Source organism: Rattus norvegicus, chromosome 2 (genome assembly GCF_021556685.1).
Source record: "Rattus norvegicus strain SHRSP/BbbUtx chromosome 2, alternate assembly SHRSP_T2T, whole genome shotgun sequence".
Lineage (NCBI taxonomy): Eukaryota > Metazoa > Chordata > Mammalia > Rodentia > Muridae > Rattus > Rattus norvegicus.
The window spans coordinates 113,792,935-113,811,028 of record NC_141535.1 but is presented as its reverse complement, the minus strand read 5'-3'; the positions used below and the strand labels follow the sequence as shown (position 1 = coordinate 113,811,028).

Below are 18,094 nucleotides of genomic sequence, written 5' to 3'. Positions count from 1 at the left end.
TGTACTCAAGTCAGTATTCCAGAGGAACCTCAGGAATCGGATGAGGAGAGACAGAGGTGGCTAACCTGGACCCTGGAATACAGCACTTTATCAGAACGACTCTCCTTTCTGGCTTGTGTTAAGACAACAAGGCTGACCCTCTAGCCCAGAAGCGCTGAAGCGCTCCAGTGCAATGATAAGTGAAGAAACGAGACACTGAAGAAAGAGAAGGCACTGTGGCGAGCATCCTGTGGCTGTGACAGACAGACACCTTTCAGTGGTGTGCTCACTTGTGTGGTGAACACTTTGTTCAGCGTCCCTCAGTGACTCTCTTCTTTTCTCCTCACTGCTTCTAACACAGCAGTTTTCCGTGTCTCTATTTTGGTAATCTCTCAGACTTTCAACAATTTATACTTCAAAATCCTGTATAAAATTTATATGGCTTTGCCCATGTACCACATATAAGAAACCATAGAGATGGAACAGGGTTACTCACCATGAAAAAGCCCTTTTTCTTTTCCCAAAGGTAGCTCTCAACAAAACTGACTAACCTTGCATCTAGTTGGGACTTCATCCTTCTTTTATGAAAGAACTAACGTTCTTCTCTCCAGTCTTATTTACAAGAACCCAGGAAAGGAAAGAAGAGAGAGAAAGAAACCTCAGCATTAGGTAATGAACTACAGAGCCCGAAGAAGGGATGGGACAACACAAGAGCATGGCAGCTTTCCTTACAAACAGTGAAGTTACGAAGTGAGCTTAAGAACAGCACGTTTCTCCCACTTTGTAATCCAAATCAAAATGTTTTACTTAGATTCAGAAATCAGGAGGAGCAAATAGTGATGGCCGCAAGAGTTACATTTGGGGTAGAAGTAAGGAGCTCCCCTTGAGGAAATACCCAGCATGCTCTCTTGTTTCTCCTGACTGAGATTCCTTTTCAGATGTAGATAGCAAGAAAAATGGCAAAATATCTCTAAAGTGTATTGGGAAACAGCATAATTAAACAGTATACATTATTGTCATATTTTTAGATCCTAGTTTTCTCAAGTCAACTACAAAAAGTATCATTACAATAGGACGGAAAGGGAGGGGACAAACAAGTCTACATCTGGAACTTACTGTGAAGGAAACAAAGATATTTTTTAGTTTAAGTATTCAAGATACCCAGAGCAGGAGCTCTGTGACTTCCTGACACCCTGACTTGTGGGCACCACTCACCCACACCAGGCACACACAGCTCTCGGAAGGCGCTGCCTTCGCCATCCTGCCTGAATTCTCCAGAGCTCAGTCACTTCTCCCACTTTGTAATCCAAATCAAAACGTTTTATGTACAAATTGACTTCACTAAAGCTGCACAAAAGACACCAAGGGCCACTCAATACGGCAGAGTAATCACATCGGGAAGACAGCACACAACTGGACTTTAAAGGACAACTCCTCCTTGGCATCCCTACAGAGAAGTCAAATCCACGGCTCCATTGATCCACACAGAATAACTTTCCAACAGGGCAGTTCACTGGGGAGGACAACGTGCAACTGCTGGAACCACAAGTGTTCCTGTGGGACAAGGTTGTGTTCCCTTCCACTCTGGTGACAGCTCTGAGATGCGAGTCTGCTGCTTGGAAACTTCAACACAGTCCCACAGGGGTGTTAACATGATACACCAAGATAACAGAAACCAGCAGTACACACAGGCACCCTGATTACAAGAAAGCATGTCCTATCTGGAAGAAACACGCAGAATCAGAAAACAGATAAACTAGTTCCTACTGAGAAATCGTGCAAAGACTGCTCAGGAGAAAAGAAGTAACCCTGACAGTGCTCAAAAAGGCATTTACAAATGCCAGAGAGGCAGAAAGGAAGGTAAACACATTCTTCTAGTGTAAGAGTTACCTTGAGCCAGAGAGCATTACTCCGAGAAAAACATTTAGAAAGGGAGTAACAGAGCTCACAGGATTATTTGGTTTGTCAAAGCAATTTAGAAATATTCCTATTTCATCAGCAATAAGTAGAGCTAATCAAGTCTTCCCTTTGTAATGATATATTATGTTCTTAGATGCAGGCGAGCTCAGGAAGCCAAGAGTGTCCAGTTTTGGAATGGCTGTTGAACTCAAATGAAGGAAGAACAAGACACAGCCCATGAGCCCATTAGGATCTAATGAAGCAGTGCAGAGTGGCACAAACACCGGGACGCTAGGAAACTGCCAAAAAGAACAGCACTTGAAGTGACCCAACTCAGCGGTAAGGACAGGTGCTGGTTATCTGGAACAACCAGTTACACTAAACATACCTAAAACAACTCCCCTGCCCAAAGGAAAAGATATCTCTGCCCCAGTCACAACCCAGGCTCACAAACCCAAGGAGGCAAAATGCAAAGCCTCGGATGATCAGTTTGGACTCCAGTGTTAATCTCAAGACTGCTATGCTGGTCTGAAACTAAAGTTTGGTTTTGTTTCCTTAAATATTAAAACAATTGTCAGCCCACCACCCTCAACCCTTGCTAAGAGACCAAATTTGGAATCTAAACATACTGGTCCACTGTTTGCACACGCCTCAGTTTTCTTACACAGGTGCTTACAAATTTACACGAAACAGTCTTCCTTTAAACAATTCTTTCTTCCTATAAACAGAACCATACCTTGGGTTTGTTAAAATTAGCATTTAGAAAAGCTATGATACAATAATAAAATTTCAGAGTTCAGTCAGTGAGGTAAAATTTACAGTGGCAGTTTTAAAATCATTATTTCTAGATGTATTTCCTTCAACTCTGTTTGCTTCTAAAACTTTGGTCACCTTCACAGGAAGACAGCGAGATCTCAATGGTTAGCTCACTTGAAAAGTGACTGATGAATCACCCAAGTGAGATGTGTGCCTTTGAGTCAACTCACAATGACACCAGAACAGAACATGGCTTTAAAACCTCATTTTCTAGGTTCATAAGACCAGTGTTTTACAAATTAAGAACAGTATCCTAACATACATTTAGTATGGCTCTCACTGCAAGCAAGGCCCCATTTTCTTTGGCTGCCAATCCCTTAGAGGAATGTAGATACAAAAAGCTGTTGCTTAAAGAAACAGGAAGCTGAAGCTGGTGAGAAATATACCAAAAATAGAACAGGGAAACCTAGGCTACCCTCAGCATTCAGATGAATATAGCTTTCTACAAAGAAATCAAAATTCTATAGGATTGATTAGCTTTCACAAATTCACACAATATGGCCTTCCTTGTCTCAGTTTCACAAGGAGTTAACTAAGGAAATAGAACATCAACACAGCAAAGTGGAGCGGGGAAGTGTCTACTTCACACTGCTGGCTCCTGAGAGTCAGGCCGGAGAAGACAGCCCGCTGACACCCGCCTGCTGGGTGCCACAGAGGAAGCAGGACTAGTGAGTCCTGTTAAGGTATGAAAGAATACACAGTCGTGCTGAAGAGATGAGAAAGAGAAAGAAGAACACACTTCAAACCAAACACCATTTAATTTTCTCATGCACTGTTCTCTAACCTTTACTGCCAAAGGTGTGGATAGATTTAACATCACTTTCTTGTGAAAGCACCAGAGAAACATTCAGGCTTGCATGGTGAATCACATACCAGGCAAAGAGTGGATGAAGGCCCAGACGTCATCGACCGTCCATATGGAGGGCTCCGTCTGTGCGACTGGGAGCAAGTCGCTGTTCTCAGGCATTTTCCTAATCCTCACGTCGCGAAGTTCGCGTTCTCTTTCCCGCTCACTCTGCCTGCGCAGGCGAGTCGTCATAGCAGACGGCACAGGATCGTCACGAGAGGCCAAGTCTTCTTCTGCAGATGGATAAGTAATTGGAAGCTGGAAAATGCAGTACAAGTAAAATACAGCATTGCACTTCCCTTGCATTTCTGAAATGGACATTGTACATTGAAGCAAGCTTTCTACAGACCTGCCTAAGGATATGTTCTCTCGCTGCCCCTTCAGGGCCACTTGGACGACGGCCCCGATGCCCAAGACTTTGATTATCAGGCTTACGATTCCAACGACTAAGTGCAAACTTTTTAGAACAGCTAACGTTGTACCTAAGAAATTCAAGAAAGAAAAATTAAGCAATATATGGGACCGCCTATACATAGTATTTACTGTAACGTTAAAGTACAACTGTGACACAGTCAGTACCAGACACTTAGTATCTAGTGTAGCACCTCACACAGTACCATCTTATTTAAAGTACAACTGTGACACAGTCAGTACCAGACACTTAGTATCTAGTGTAGCACCTCACACAGTACCATCTTATTTAAAGTACAACTGTAACACAGTCAGTACTAGACACTTAGTATCTAGTGTAGCACCTCACACAGTACCATCTTATTTAAAGTACAACTGTGACACAGTCTGTACCAGACACTTAGTATCTAGTGTAGCACCTCACACAGTACTCTGTCTTACTGAATGAACTTATCTGTGCTTTAGGTAAAAAAATGGCCTCTGTGTACATCATAGAGTATTCCTCAACATAACACTAGACACCTATAAGAAGGTAATGAAATTTTCTCCTGATTATACAGGAATGAGTAACCTGTAAAATGCAGAAGATAATTTGCAAAGCAGCAAGAAAGTTCATCATTCCAGAAGAGATACTTTAGAGTTTTGCTTTGTCTTGTTCTTTTTAGTGTATGTGGGAAGGATGTGCAGAAGTGTATTGCAGATGTAATAGGACAGATGTCTGCAGATGCAGATACACATGTAGAGACCAGGGTTTGGTTCTCAGCACACAATGGAGGCTCACAACCATCTGAACCTTCTGCCTTTCACATCAGGCATACACACAGTGCACATATATTCTTGAAGGCAAAACACTCACACATTAATTTTATTATTGATAACTATTCTAGAATAATACAAGTGATTTTGCTCACCTATGTTTTATGAACATATCAGAGATTGAAATAAAGAATACTATGAGAACTAATAGACTATTTCTCTTCTAAAAATGCAAATGTGCCCTCAGAGCTACTAAAATAACTAACACTCCTGCTGTGTACACTATGGGCTTATCTGTGGATTCAGCAATGTTGTGATTTCTAATTAGTACATCAGGTGACCAAACTTAACTACTGAGGAGAGAACTAGTTTTACGCATGGTTAATCCTTGCATAGTTAAATAGTTAGCTCTCTGAGACTGACAGCTAAGTAGCCATGTAAACAGCAGCAGTAACTCACTGGTCTGACATAGCCTCTTTCTGTTCTCTCAGCCATGCTTCTAAGGAGGATCATCTCAAGTATACTATGTGCCTGATCAGACATCATCTCTGGGAGAAGGGTAATGATAGGTAGTATTAAATGTCCTAGTATATGTGTAAATAGTCAAGAGGTTTAGAATATCCTCAAAGACAAACTATTTCCCAAACTTCTAAATATTTTTAATCAGCGCTAGAAAACTACCATTCTTTCGTGTGTTTTATGCAAACTGAAAATTCAAGTTAAAACATAAATCCAACATAATCCAATTATAGACCTGCCACTATTCATGAATAAACATTTGAGTAATGGACTGAAACAGTGAGCTCACTTTTGAAAAAACTTACTTCTACTTAAGAAAGGTAAATTCAACTAACTGTACTTCTGCAGCAACTATACAAAATGATATGTTCAATCAAGAAATTCACTGGCTTCTTAAGAGAAAATAATTTTCAAAATAATCACCCTAAATACACTTGGGTCTTCCAAGGGCATCAGGTATCCTAACTGCTAGGCTATCTCCAGCCCCATATTTAATCCTTATAGACTAGTATTCACCTAGGCATGCTGGTACCTGGCTAGGACTCCAGCACCTGGGAGGCAGAAACAGAAGGATCAGAGAATGCCAGAGGCCAGCCTGGTCCACATAAACCTAGGCCAGGCAGGGCTATACAGCAAGATCCCAAATAGAAATAATTTTAAAATTAATTACTAATTAGTAATTAGTAAGATTCTATAACATACTAGTCATGCTACAGGACAGATTCTCCACACCACATCCTTGCACAGATGACCACTGCTTCACTACAGGGTATTCTAAAACTGCATTGTTATACGTACTTATCACACAGCAAATTCTAGTAATGACACAGCAGTGGACTGCTGCAGATGACACCTAACCTTCCCTGTGTCACCAGACCTCACTCTTACCTATGCTCAACTGTAACCTGTCTTGACAGAAGCAGAAATTACTGGTTCTCCCTAAGCAAATCCAAGCACACCAACATACCTTTTGGCACATGACATAGTACAGAATCGTTTTGATCGTAAAAATTCATTAGGATATCCCATTTTTCCACAGAATTCACACTTGAGTAACTCACTATCCATTTCTTCCAATGTCTCTAAAAAAGGAGGGAAAAAGCCAAACATTTGGTGTGTCAAAATTTCCTGCAGCCTCTAATTCTAGATATGTAACACAGATCAATATTTTTTCACCTTTTTTGAATCCAGAGCTACTTGGCTAGGCTATTACTAATTCCTTGTTTCTACATAAACATTTTGGTTTTTTCTATATAGTAAGTATACTTATACACATAAGTAAAAATTAGTTTTGCTAAGAGCCCAGCATGTCTAAAATGTACATACAACAGGTTGTGATTTATAATCACAGAGAAATGAAGGTAAGTGCGGTATACCCACTGCCCACTAGAAGGGGCATTGCAGACAGCAGAACACAGGATATGAGTGTGGCTCTCTAAAGCGTGGAAACCCTCTAAATCCCAATGGAGAGGAGAATGGCTTCAAAGTGGAGAAACATGTTTATTTTAGTGGGACACATAAAACATTTAACTAAGGGACCTGCAATGTATAACCAATATCATAAAGATATGTATAACTAATTTATAAAAGTTCCTTTTAATATTAAATGAAATTAGTTCTGCTTTTAAATCTCAAACAGACTCATAAAGTACAACTACTGGTGTCTTTTCTACAGTGTTCCCTGCTAAGTAAGATCTAACCCCAATCCAAACCCTCTCCTTCACTCTTTATCTCCTGCTTCAGGAACACCACCTAGAGCAAGCAGTTCCCTCTGCGTGATCGTCCCCAAAGCACTGAAGTAAGTGGAGAAATAGCTGGCTCGGTAGGGCTCCACGTGCATCACCTTTACTGATGACATCAATCACAGGGCAGGAAGTGACCTTGCTGGTTTGTATTTTGTATGTAGTGTAGGGAATCAGACTTAGGGCTTTTCACATCCTAGGCAAATGGTCTACATCTTCAGCCCAGGAGTGGCCATTTAAGGAGACTCTCTACCTTGGTATGTTTGCAAGTAAGTATGTAAGCAGGTATGTATGTAAGCAGGTATGTATGTAAGCAGGTATGTATGTAGACTCAACTACCTCGGTATATATGCAAGGACCATTGATCTAGTTACAATGTGGATACAACTGTAAGAAGTAAAATAAAAACTGTCCCTGTCCCTGTCTCTGTCACAGGGTCCCAGTCATGCAGCTACTGTCTGCAGATAGTTTCTGGAGAAGGAGAGTCATGTTTTCCTCAGGTTTGTGACCCCTGGTAGTTTGCACGTGTTCCAGTTGACCCCAAACCCATGTGCATACTGGTAGCACTAACTGAACTCAGTGGAGGCGGGGCACAAAGTTGGGGGAAGGAAATGATGGAGAAATTATCTGGGAAAAGCTGAAGGGAACACACAGAGTGCATTTAATCAAAACTCATAATATACATGTATGATATTTTCAAAGAACAAAGTTAAATGTAGTTTTTATAAAAATTGGAAAATTTTGCCCCTTCCAAAAACCAAAAGATGGCTTCAACAAAGTTGCTTGTCATTCCTAATTTTCACATCTGCCCTTGGAATTTGCTGTTCATGCCCAGGAGTTATCACTTACACCTGAACTGATCTGGAAAGCCTGGACCAGAGACAGAACTCACTCAACTGCTACCATTGATGGAATGACCAAGAGACCATTCTGCAAGTTGCTCAAAGGTACTTGCCTAGTACGTGTAAGTCTCAGGTTCCAACCCCAATACCGGTAGAAAATAATAATTCCTATCCTAATGCTTGGGTTTATTTTTAACATTTGTCAGCAAAAGCATAGAAAACCAAATAAACTTAAGATAAACCCATCTAAGTTTAACTAATAACAGTGGACTTCTAACTACAGACAGCTGGTCATTCTTCACTTTCTTTTTTTCTTCACTTTTTGTTTTTTGTCTATGTGACAGAAACTTCCCAGAGTCATTTGAGAAGAAGGAATTCAAATGAGGAACTGCCTCCATCAGATTGGCCCTTGTGCATGTCTGTAGGACATTTTTTTTTTTTGTTTAACATTGCATTTTCTGTAGGACATTTTTAAATTAAAGATTGATATGGGAGGGCCCAGCTCACTATGGGCAGTGCCACACTGCTCCTGGGTTTTATATAAGAAAGCAAGCTGGGCAAGCTATGCAGACGGAGTAAGCAGTGTTCATTCATGGCCTCTGCTTCAGTGCCTGCCTCAGAACTTCCTGTGATAAAGGGCCGATAACATCTGTAAGGCAACTAAACCAGCCAAGCTGGTTTTGGTCAGTGTTTTATCACAGTAACAGAAAAGCAAAGGACAACAATCCTTTACAAAGAGATTTATATGTAACATGAATTTTAATAGTTTGCCTACCCAAAGCTACTAAGTAGCTTACCATTTTACTCTGCATTATACTGTATGAACAATGGTGTATGCTGTAATAAAAATGCTGAAATTATAAAATGGCCTTAGAAAGTCAAAACTATCAAGTACTTAAAATGTTAGCATTTTCTGTAATATTTCTTCTGCTATGAAATATACTAACCATCTTTATCTTCCTGCCCCTCCTGTGGCATCCCGTCCTGCTGAACTGTTCACTGTTCTGATCTCTCCTTCCTCATCACACTCTGACTACAGATGTCAACTATATGACAAACCTCTAAATACATCCCACAGAGAGATGACCAGCAAAATTCCAAAGCCCTTTCAGTTTCTGACAATTGCCAAAAGCCTTCTGTAAAGTTCCCTCAAGTCACAGATCTTCCTTCCAGGTGCTGCAGGCGCCGAGCCCAGCGGTCTCCCATGGTTCCTCACTCACACCCCTACACTCCTCAGCACTCAGACACATCCTTGCACACTTTCCTGTCCTAATCAGAACTGGTTTCCTGTTACCTTAAGTCTATGCCTGCCTCATTGTTTCTTTTATAAAATGTAGTTCCAACCTCAGCAATGTAAGAAATGCACCAGGCTGTAACTTCAGCCAGCCCCGTGTCCTTACTGTCGGGACATTCACTGAAAAGCTAACGCTTGCTGCTCTGTAACCCCAGCTTCCAAGTATATGTTATACACTGTCCACTGTAAACCACGACTATCATGAAACATGCTAAAAACTTCCCAGACTTCCATTCCTCTGGTGTGTTCGCCAGAGGTATGATAAACATGTTTTAGCATAGAACCTTCATTTACATAGGTTTTACAAATAAGAGGAAGAAAAAGGAATACCTAAACATTCTTCTTTATTGATTTTCATCTCAGATAAGTATCCTCACATATAATCACATGTACAACTAAAAACATGTATCTGAGAATTACATGAAATTTAAGTCTAACAATGAAAACCACCATAGTGACAGCTGCCTAATCGAGTACTCAGGATTCAGGTGACTTCACCAGAACTTTCTCCCCATTTAATTTGTAAAATATAGGTGAGAGCAGGTACAGGATAGGAGGCCTATCATTGGCCGAGAAGGAAGGATGGGCGGGAGTAAAGTTTGAAGAAGAGGAAGAGACTAAAATGGAAGGAGGGAGAGGAGGGACAGAGAGAGAAGCTGTAGCAGGACAATGTAGAAGCTGACGTTAGGATTCCACGCTGTACTCTTACAGGTTGTTATGAACGTTCTTAAGGGGTGGATGTGTACAGGGCTTTGTATGTTTAGGTGGGCAATTACATCTTATCAGCTAGATCAAAGGTTATTGTGTTGTGTGTTCTTTCCTGTGGCGATTTAAGTTTAAGAGAGTGTGCGGCAGCTAGTCTGGGCCGCCACGGAATTGGGATGTGTGTTTCTGGCATGGAAACCAGCCTTGGGAACTAGCTGGGTAGAGAGATTGCTGCCAGCTCAGAGAGAGGCCTTCAGCAGTGTGATATGGGATGGAGCAGAGCGGGTGAGAGGCTTTGCTGACTGACTTTGCTTTGAGGCACTGCGGTGTGGACCTAGAGAGGGTAAAAACACTGTTTTATTTTTTATATTTTTACAACAACACATAGTGACCTAGTTTGGATCTTGATTTTAATCAAATAACTGTAAAAGAGCATGCCTCTAGTAACTGAGGAAATATGAATATGGATCAGGTACTATACCAAAGAATTTATTTTGCTATTTAATTTTGTTAGAAAATACCTGCTTTTACGATGTCCCACTGTCTTGGTGAAATAAAATGGCTAGAATTCAGAGAGGACAGAGGAGGAGGATAAGAAGACAGTCAGAGGACAGAGGAGAAGGATGAAAAGACAGAAGACAGAGGAGGAGGATGAGAAGACAGTCTATAAAAGGGAGGGTGAGAGGGAGGAAAGCAAAGGATGCATGAGGTGAGTGTGGCCCTGCTCAGTTGCTTGAAATAATAACCAAAAGTTAGTAAAAATCAAATGTTACAGTATTGCAGGTTTGGCTGTTCGAATAAGAGTAAAAGTGATGAATACTCCGTAAAAGTTTATCAAATACCAACTATGCAGGTGCCACCCTTTAGGAGTCAAAGGGAATTTGGCTATGTGCTTACCAATTTGCCATTTTGCTAAACTTAACAATGTATATAGAGAGACACACAATATAGTAACACAAACTCAATAAATATTTGTAAAAGAATAAATTAACTTAGATATACTAAGGATAATTATGAAGAGAAATGTGTTAATGAGTTTACTGTTGTAGGCAGCAGCAACTGCAGGCCATGATCGAAGTGACCAAGAACAATCTCATGAAGATCCTCCTACATGAGACAGCTAGTTTGTTTTGTTGGCTAATTTTTAAACCACATTCAGAGCCTCATTAAAAACAAGAAACAATACAAAAATTTTCTGATTTTATTTACTTTACATATTTGAGTAGTACACTGTAGCTGTCTTCAGACACACCAGCAGAGAGTGTCAGGTCCCATTACAGATGGTTGTGAGCCAGTATGTGGAATTGAACCCAGGACCTCTGGGAGAGTGGTCAGTGCTCTTAACCACGGAGCCATCTCTCCAATTTTTTGATTTTAAATAGAAAACTCAAACCAGAGAACATCATTTTTCTATGTACCTGTATTTGCTTTCCTTCAGCCATTTTATCACTTCAACTTAAATGGGATATTCAGTATTAGAATATAGTCAGTTGAGGTCTTTGACAGTAAAGAGATTAACAGTAACAGTACTTTTCTCTTAAAACAGATATTATCATCTATTAACTGAAGAGAACTCCTTAATGTAACTGGAATATTTAGCTAGTTACAATAAAGACAACACTGTTGCAGGATTTGATCACATTGTAAACCCTGAGATTGTGAACTGGAAAAACCTGTTTCTTGTTGTGGTGTGGCTCAGACCTTTAATCCAAGAACTTCCTGTAAACAAGAAGTAAATAAACTTCCTGTAAATAAAGTCAAGAGGTAAAGCAAGCAACCAGTTGATAAGAGAATGAACATAAGAAATCTCAGGAAAGAGAAAAAACGGGTCTTTGAGTTGAAGGGCATTTAAAACAGCATGGAGGAGGGGGATGAACAAGAGGAGGAGGAGGGTGACAGAGAGGAGGAGTTGTTTCCTTCTGAGACATTAGTGGAGAAGAAAGGTCAGGTGGGTGCTTTCTCTGCCTCTCTCAGCTAGTGGTCTATCACCGCGGCATTTGGCTCCTGAGACTTCATTTAGTAAACCAAACATTTGGGATCTTGTTTTAAAAACAACATTTTGGCATTCAATGTGTAGCTTGAACCCATCACCCTGAGATTAAAAGTCTATGCTCTACACAACCCACACATGCTTGTTTTGAAGAAAAACCCAAAACCTCTATCTCATATCAGACATCAAAATAAGGGCAAGTTTAAAACCAAATTATAGAGATGTCCTATATTTTTAAGCAAAATCAATAAAATATTCATGTTACTTAGGTCTGCTTTTTAATTGGTTCTCCTGACTCAAAAAATGTTAAAATACTTTCTCTCGTGTATGATAGAACTTGCCTTGCCTAGAAATCAAATCAAGACCAATGCTGTTAGGGTTTTTTTTATTGTTGTTGTTTAATATAAGACTGGTTTGCTTGTCCATTACTCTAGTCAAATACATACAGTGAGTATGTAAACAGATCTGAATTCTTTCCAAGTGAAAATCTATGGAGACTAAGAAGTCACACCCCATTTAAGCAGTAAAAGCCGAGGTTGAATAAAGGGTTTATGAGAGCCACAGACCTTCAGCAATCATGTCCTCCATCTCTGTGTCGGACGAGTTATCTGCATGCTTTGTATTATTCTGTAGCTCTGGCTGAACACACACCGAATTTACCACCTGATTATCCAAAAGAGGCCTCTTTTTCACAGGTTGTTCTATCAGCAAAGATGAACGACTCACCTTTAAATGGAAAAGAGAATAAAAAATGATATCTAAAAATAATTCCAAAATAAATAAATTTAATTTTAAAATAACCCCTCTTGAGTGAATGGTATCAGTGATTATTTACTTACTCAGTGATCAGATCCAATCATTAAAGGGTCCAATTATCCCCTAAGTAACAGGTAGTCTACACATATACACTACTGCTAGCCAGTAGAACATATGCTGCAGGGATCTGTCAAACAGATTGTACTGTTGCTTTAGGTATAGAGCTTTAAAAAGTCTTACAATCTAATGGCACTTTGAATTTTAATAGTAAAAGAGAAGTGATCAGATTGCCTTGTACCAAGGGAAAGCAAAGGTCCTAACTCTCAGTGTATTTGGGAGTTGAAGGGGAAGCAGTTGCTGTTTGAATTGATATCATAGTTCTAGGGATTGAATCCAAGGTCTTGCACTGAGCTATACCCTCATCTGTTGCCTTGGAATGTTTTTAAGATCACATCTCACTGTGTAGATCCTCTTTCCTCAGCCTCTGTCTAATGTTGGGTTTATACTCCTATGTGACATCCATGCCCAGACTAGTGTTTACTGATACTATTCAGGTCAGCATCTACCCCTTTTTCCTAGTGCCTTGAACACACAGACTAGCTCTCTAATTCATAGCTGTATCCACAGACATTTTGTAATCTGGTGGTGAAAATCAGGGAACAGTCATGAGTGTGTTCATACTTGCATAGGGGACACTTTACCTACAAGCTGAACCTTCTCCCCAGTTTACATTGCCCCCAGATTTTTTTTCCTATATTTTTCTTATATTAATTTATTTTGAGAGATAATCTTGCTAAGTTGTCCAGACTGGCCTTGAACTTGAAATCCAACATCAAAAACCAAAGTAACTAAGGTTACAGGCCTATGCCATCAGGCCCGACTTAAAACTTTAAAATTACTATTATTCTGATGATGATGATGATGATGATGATGATGATGATGATGATGATGATGATGATGATGATGATGATGATGATGATAGTGGTGGGGGGCAGTGGATGATGCATGCATGTGATATGTGAAGGGGAAAGCATGTACCACAGCACACATGTGGACAGCAGGAACAACTTTACAGAGTTAAGCATGCTGTTTCTACCTTTGTGAGTTCCATAGACCCACCCTAGGTTGCAAAGTCAGCATGGGAATGGCCTTTACCTGCTGTGCCATCTTGCTGGTGGCTTTTAGAAGTAGAGAAACACTAAAGAGACCAGACCAGAAAACAAATTCCCTTTGGCACATAAAAAAAGCAAAACACTAAATGTACAGAACAACTAGAGAATATTAAAAGCCACAAGGGAAAAAGACCAAGTAACATAAGAAGGCAGACATATTAGAATAACACTTGACTTCCCAATGGAGACTCTGAAAGTCAGAAGGCTCTGGGCAGAGAGGCTGCAGACTCTATACAGAAAGCAAAGACTCCAACACGGCCTCCTATACCCAGCAAAGCTTTCAATCACAATCGGTAGAGAAATGACAACCCATTATAAAACCGAATTTAAGCAATGTCTATCTACAAATCCAGCCCTGCCAAAGGTGCTAGGAGAACTCCAATCTAAAATGGTTAAGCCACACCCAAGAAAATACAAGGAATAGTTTATCCCAGACCAGCAAATCAAAAGAGAAGAAACACACACACACACACACACACACACACACACACACACGAATCAACAAACACTGTTCATTAATATCTCTCAACATCAAAGGTCTCAAATTTCATAATACAAAGACACAGACAAAACAGAATCAAAAACAGGCTCCACCCTTCCGCTGCTGCACCCAGGAAACACCCCTTCACTTCAGCAATAGACATCAATCACCTAAGGGTAAACGATGGAAAATACATTCCAACAAACAGACCTAGAAAGTAGCTGGTGTCGTAGGCATTTTAATATCTTACAAAATAGACTTCAAACCAAAACTAGTCAGAAGAAATAGCAAAAGACACTATATAAACAAAAGAAAACTCTACAAGAGGACGTTGCAATTCTTAACATCTATGCATGAAAAATGAGGGCAACTAAGTTTATAAAAGAAAGCCTATTACGGCTTAAATCTAGTATGGATTGTCAAACACTGAAGTAGGAGACTCAATACTGCATTCCAATGAGTGGACAGGCCATCCAGACAAAATCCAAATGAGAGAAATGCTGGAGCTAACCGACATTATATACCTAAGGGACCTGACAGATATTTATAGAACATTCCATCTAAACACAAAAAGACTATACCTTCTTCTTAGCACTTTAGGGAGCTTTCTCTAAAACTAGATTCAGTCAGACATAAAGCAAGTCTCAACAGATATAAGAAAATTAAAAAAAAAAACCTCCCTGCATCCTATCTGACCACCACAGGATAAAAATTGTCTACATTAAAAAACAAACAGCAAACATTTTTTTTAAAAAGGAGAAATCTGATAATAGTAACTTAACAGCACAAATGAAAGCTCTAGAAAAAAAAAAGAAGTCACATCCAAAAGGAATGAATACAGAAAAAAAAAAATTAAACTCACAAGCAACCAAACAAAAATACCAAAAAAAAAAAAAAACCCTCAGTGAAACAAAGAGTTGATTCTTTACAAAAATGAGTAAGATTAACAAACCCTTATCCAAATTAACCAAAAGGTAGAAAAAAGAAGCACCAGCTTAACAAAGTAGAGATGAAAAGAGGGACACACCCACAGAGACCAAGGAAATCCAGAGAATCATGAGGAAGGCTTTAAAATCCTGTACTCCATCAAATACGAAAATCTAAAAATGGATAATTTTCTTGATACACACCACTTACCAAAGTTAAGTAAGGATAAGTAATTTAAACAAACCTATAACCTCTAGTGAATTAGAAACAGTAATTAAAAGTCCACCAATCAATGTAAGCCCAGGGCAAGATGGATATAGCCCAGAATACTACCAGACTTTCAAGAAGGTTTAATGCCAATACTCATCAAATTATTCTACAACACAGAAAGAGAAGCAGCACTGCACAATTCATTTTATGATGCTACAGTCACCATTATACCCAAACCACATAAAGACCCAATAAAGAAAGAAAATTACAGACCAATTTTCCTTATAAACATGAGGCAGAGATTATCAATAAAATGATTGCAAACAGAATCCAAAAATTCATCAAAAAGATCATCGACCATAATCAAGTAGGCATCATCTCAGAGATGCGGGGATAGTTCAACATACAGAAATAAATTTAATCCATCATATCAACAAACAAAAAGACAAAACCCACATAATCCTCTCATTAAATGCAGAAAAGACCTTTAACAAAATCTAGCACCCCTTCATAATTAAAAGGTCTGGAGATATTAGGGATATGAAACAGATACCTAAATACAATTCAGGCAGTTTATAGCAAGCCCACAATCAACATGAACTTAAACAGAAAGAAATCAAAGGCAATTCTACTAAAATCAAAACATGCCAAGCTTGTGTGCTCTCTCCATACTATCTAGCATAACTGAAGTCTTGAAGTCTGCATGGTTATGGACATAAAAACAGACAGGTTAGGGCTGCAGAGATGGCTCAGCAGTTAAGAGCATGGACTGCTCTTCCAGAAGTCAAGAGTTTAATTCCCAACAACCACATGGTGGCTCACCACCATTTGTAATAGAATATGATGCTCTTTGCTGGTGTGTCTGAAGACAGCTACAGTGTACTCACATATATAAATAAATAAATTAAAAAAAAAACAGGTTAATCAATGGAATACAATCAAAGACCCAGATATAAATCCACACATCTATGAACATCCAGTTATTTATAAAGAAGCCAGATTATAAAATGGGAAAAATAAAGCATCTTCAACAAATGATGCTGGTCTAACTGAGTGTCAGCATGTAGAAGAAGGCAAATAAGATCCCTGCTCAAGCTCAAATGGATCAACAACTTCAACACAAAATCAGACACACTGAACCTGATAGAAGATGGTGGGGAACAGCCTTGAAGGCAGAGGCACTGAGACAACTTCCTGAGCAGAACACTAATAGCACAAGCACTAAGTCAACAATAAATAAGACCTCATGAAACTGAAAGCTTCTGTAAGACAAAAGTCACCTTCAATAGGACAAAACAACAAAGCCTACAAAGTGGAAAAAGATTTAACCAACCCTGCATCTGACAGAGGGCTAATATTCAAAATATATAAAGAACTCAACAATATATAAAGACAGCAACAAACCAAAAGTTTCAATTAAAAAATGGGGAACAGATCTAAACAGAATTCTCAAAAGAGGAATCCCAAATGGCCGAGAAGCACTTCAAGAAATGTTCAACATCCTTGGCCACTGGGGAAATGCAAATCAAACTGGCTAAAATCAAAACACTAGTGACAGCTCATGCTGGTGAGGATGTAGGGCAAGATAAACAAACACTCCTCCACTGCTGGTAGGAATGCAAACTTGTACAGCCACTGTGGAAAGCAATTAGGCACTTTCTCAGAAAACCAGAAGTAGATCTACCTCAAAATCCAGCTATACTACTCCTGGGCATATATTCAAAAGATGTTCCACCATACCACAAGAACATTTGTTCAACCTTGTTCACTGCAGCTATACTATACTATAATAACCAGAAATAGAAAACCACCTGGATATTCCTCAACCAAAGAATGGCTAAAGAAAATGTGGTACATTTACACAATGGAGTATCACTCAGCTGTTAAAAAATTTAATAACATCATGGAATTTGCAGGCAAATGGATGGTTCTGTTGAGAACAAGCAAAAGAGACTTATTCTAAGTACTACCTTTTCATTTTTAGACTCCATTTAATCATAGGAAGAAACTAAATTCAAGGTCCTGAGCTCAAGGGGAACTGGGGACTTTCCAATAGCTAACAGCTTCTGTTGTAAGAAATTGTCTGAGTCCAAGCAGCTCTGGAACAACTCATAAGGAGACAGTTGTCTGCATCCAGACATCTCAAGGGCAACTTGCTGGCAGGGTCACACAAGTTCATGTTCCCAGGCTCAAGAACCCACTCCTAACCGGATTGGTGAAAACTCCCTTGCTCAACCCCTTATATCAAAATGTAATTGGACAACACTACAGCCCACGCTGCTCCCCCTTGTTTCAAGCTTTAATCCTTTAAATATGCTATGCAGCATTTCTACAGGTCATAGCTTAGCTCCTAAGTCTGTTCTAGGGCCAAATTGTTATCAATGTCATTGAGCTAGCATTTGAGTTATGTTGGATTTATGCTAGATTTAAGCAGACCCCCCACACAACAGAACTAGAAAAATTCATCCTGAGTAACGCAGACCCAGAAGGATAAACACAATACCTATCATAAGTGGACATTAGCTGTAAAGAAAAGGATAATCATGCTGCAATCCACAGACTCGAGGGGCTAAATACCAAAGGGTCTTGAGCTGGGAAAGCACAGCTCTTCCTAGAAAAGGGGCCTAGAAGACAGCAGGTAGCCTGAGGTCAGGAATAGAAGGGGCCAGGTTGGGGGAAAATGGAGGGAGAGACAACTGAAATTGGGGGGCATTTCTGGGGTGAGGTAGAAACCGACTACAATGACCC

General features: G+C 39.7%; 1 protein-coding gene across 22 annotated transcripts in view; it reads right to left on the bottom strand.

Annotated features, from left to right (window-relative positions):
- The window catches only part of Phc3 (polyhomeotic homolog 3), a 74,925-nt gene that overhangs the window by 8,880 nt on the left and 47,951 nt on the right, over nucleotides 1-18,094 (bottom strand). For 11 of the 22 annotated variants that reach the window (XR_015662937.1, XR_015662938.1, XR_015662952.1 and 8 more), the window contains 4 exons: nucleotides 12,367-12,526; nucleotides 6,195-6,309; nucleotides 3,891-4,023; nucleotides 3,568-3,774 (listed from right to left, as the gene is read on the bottom strand). Coding sequence is in view for 9 of the 22 variants with exons in the window: in XM_087621908.1 (XP_087478034.1) it covers nucleotides 3,568-3,799; nucleotides 3,891-4,023; nucleotides 6,195-6,309; nucleotides 12,367-12,526 (640 nt within the window). In the remaining 13 variants the exon portion in view is untranslated. 22 annotated transcript variants of the gene reach the window in all.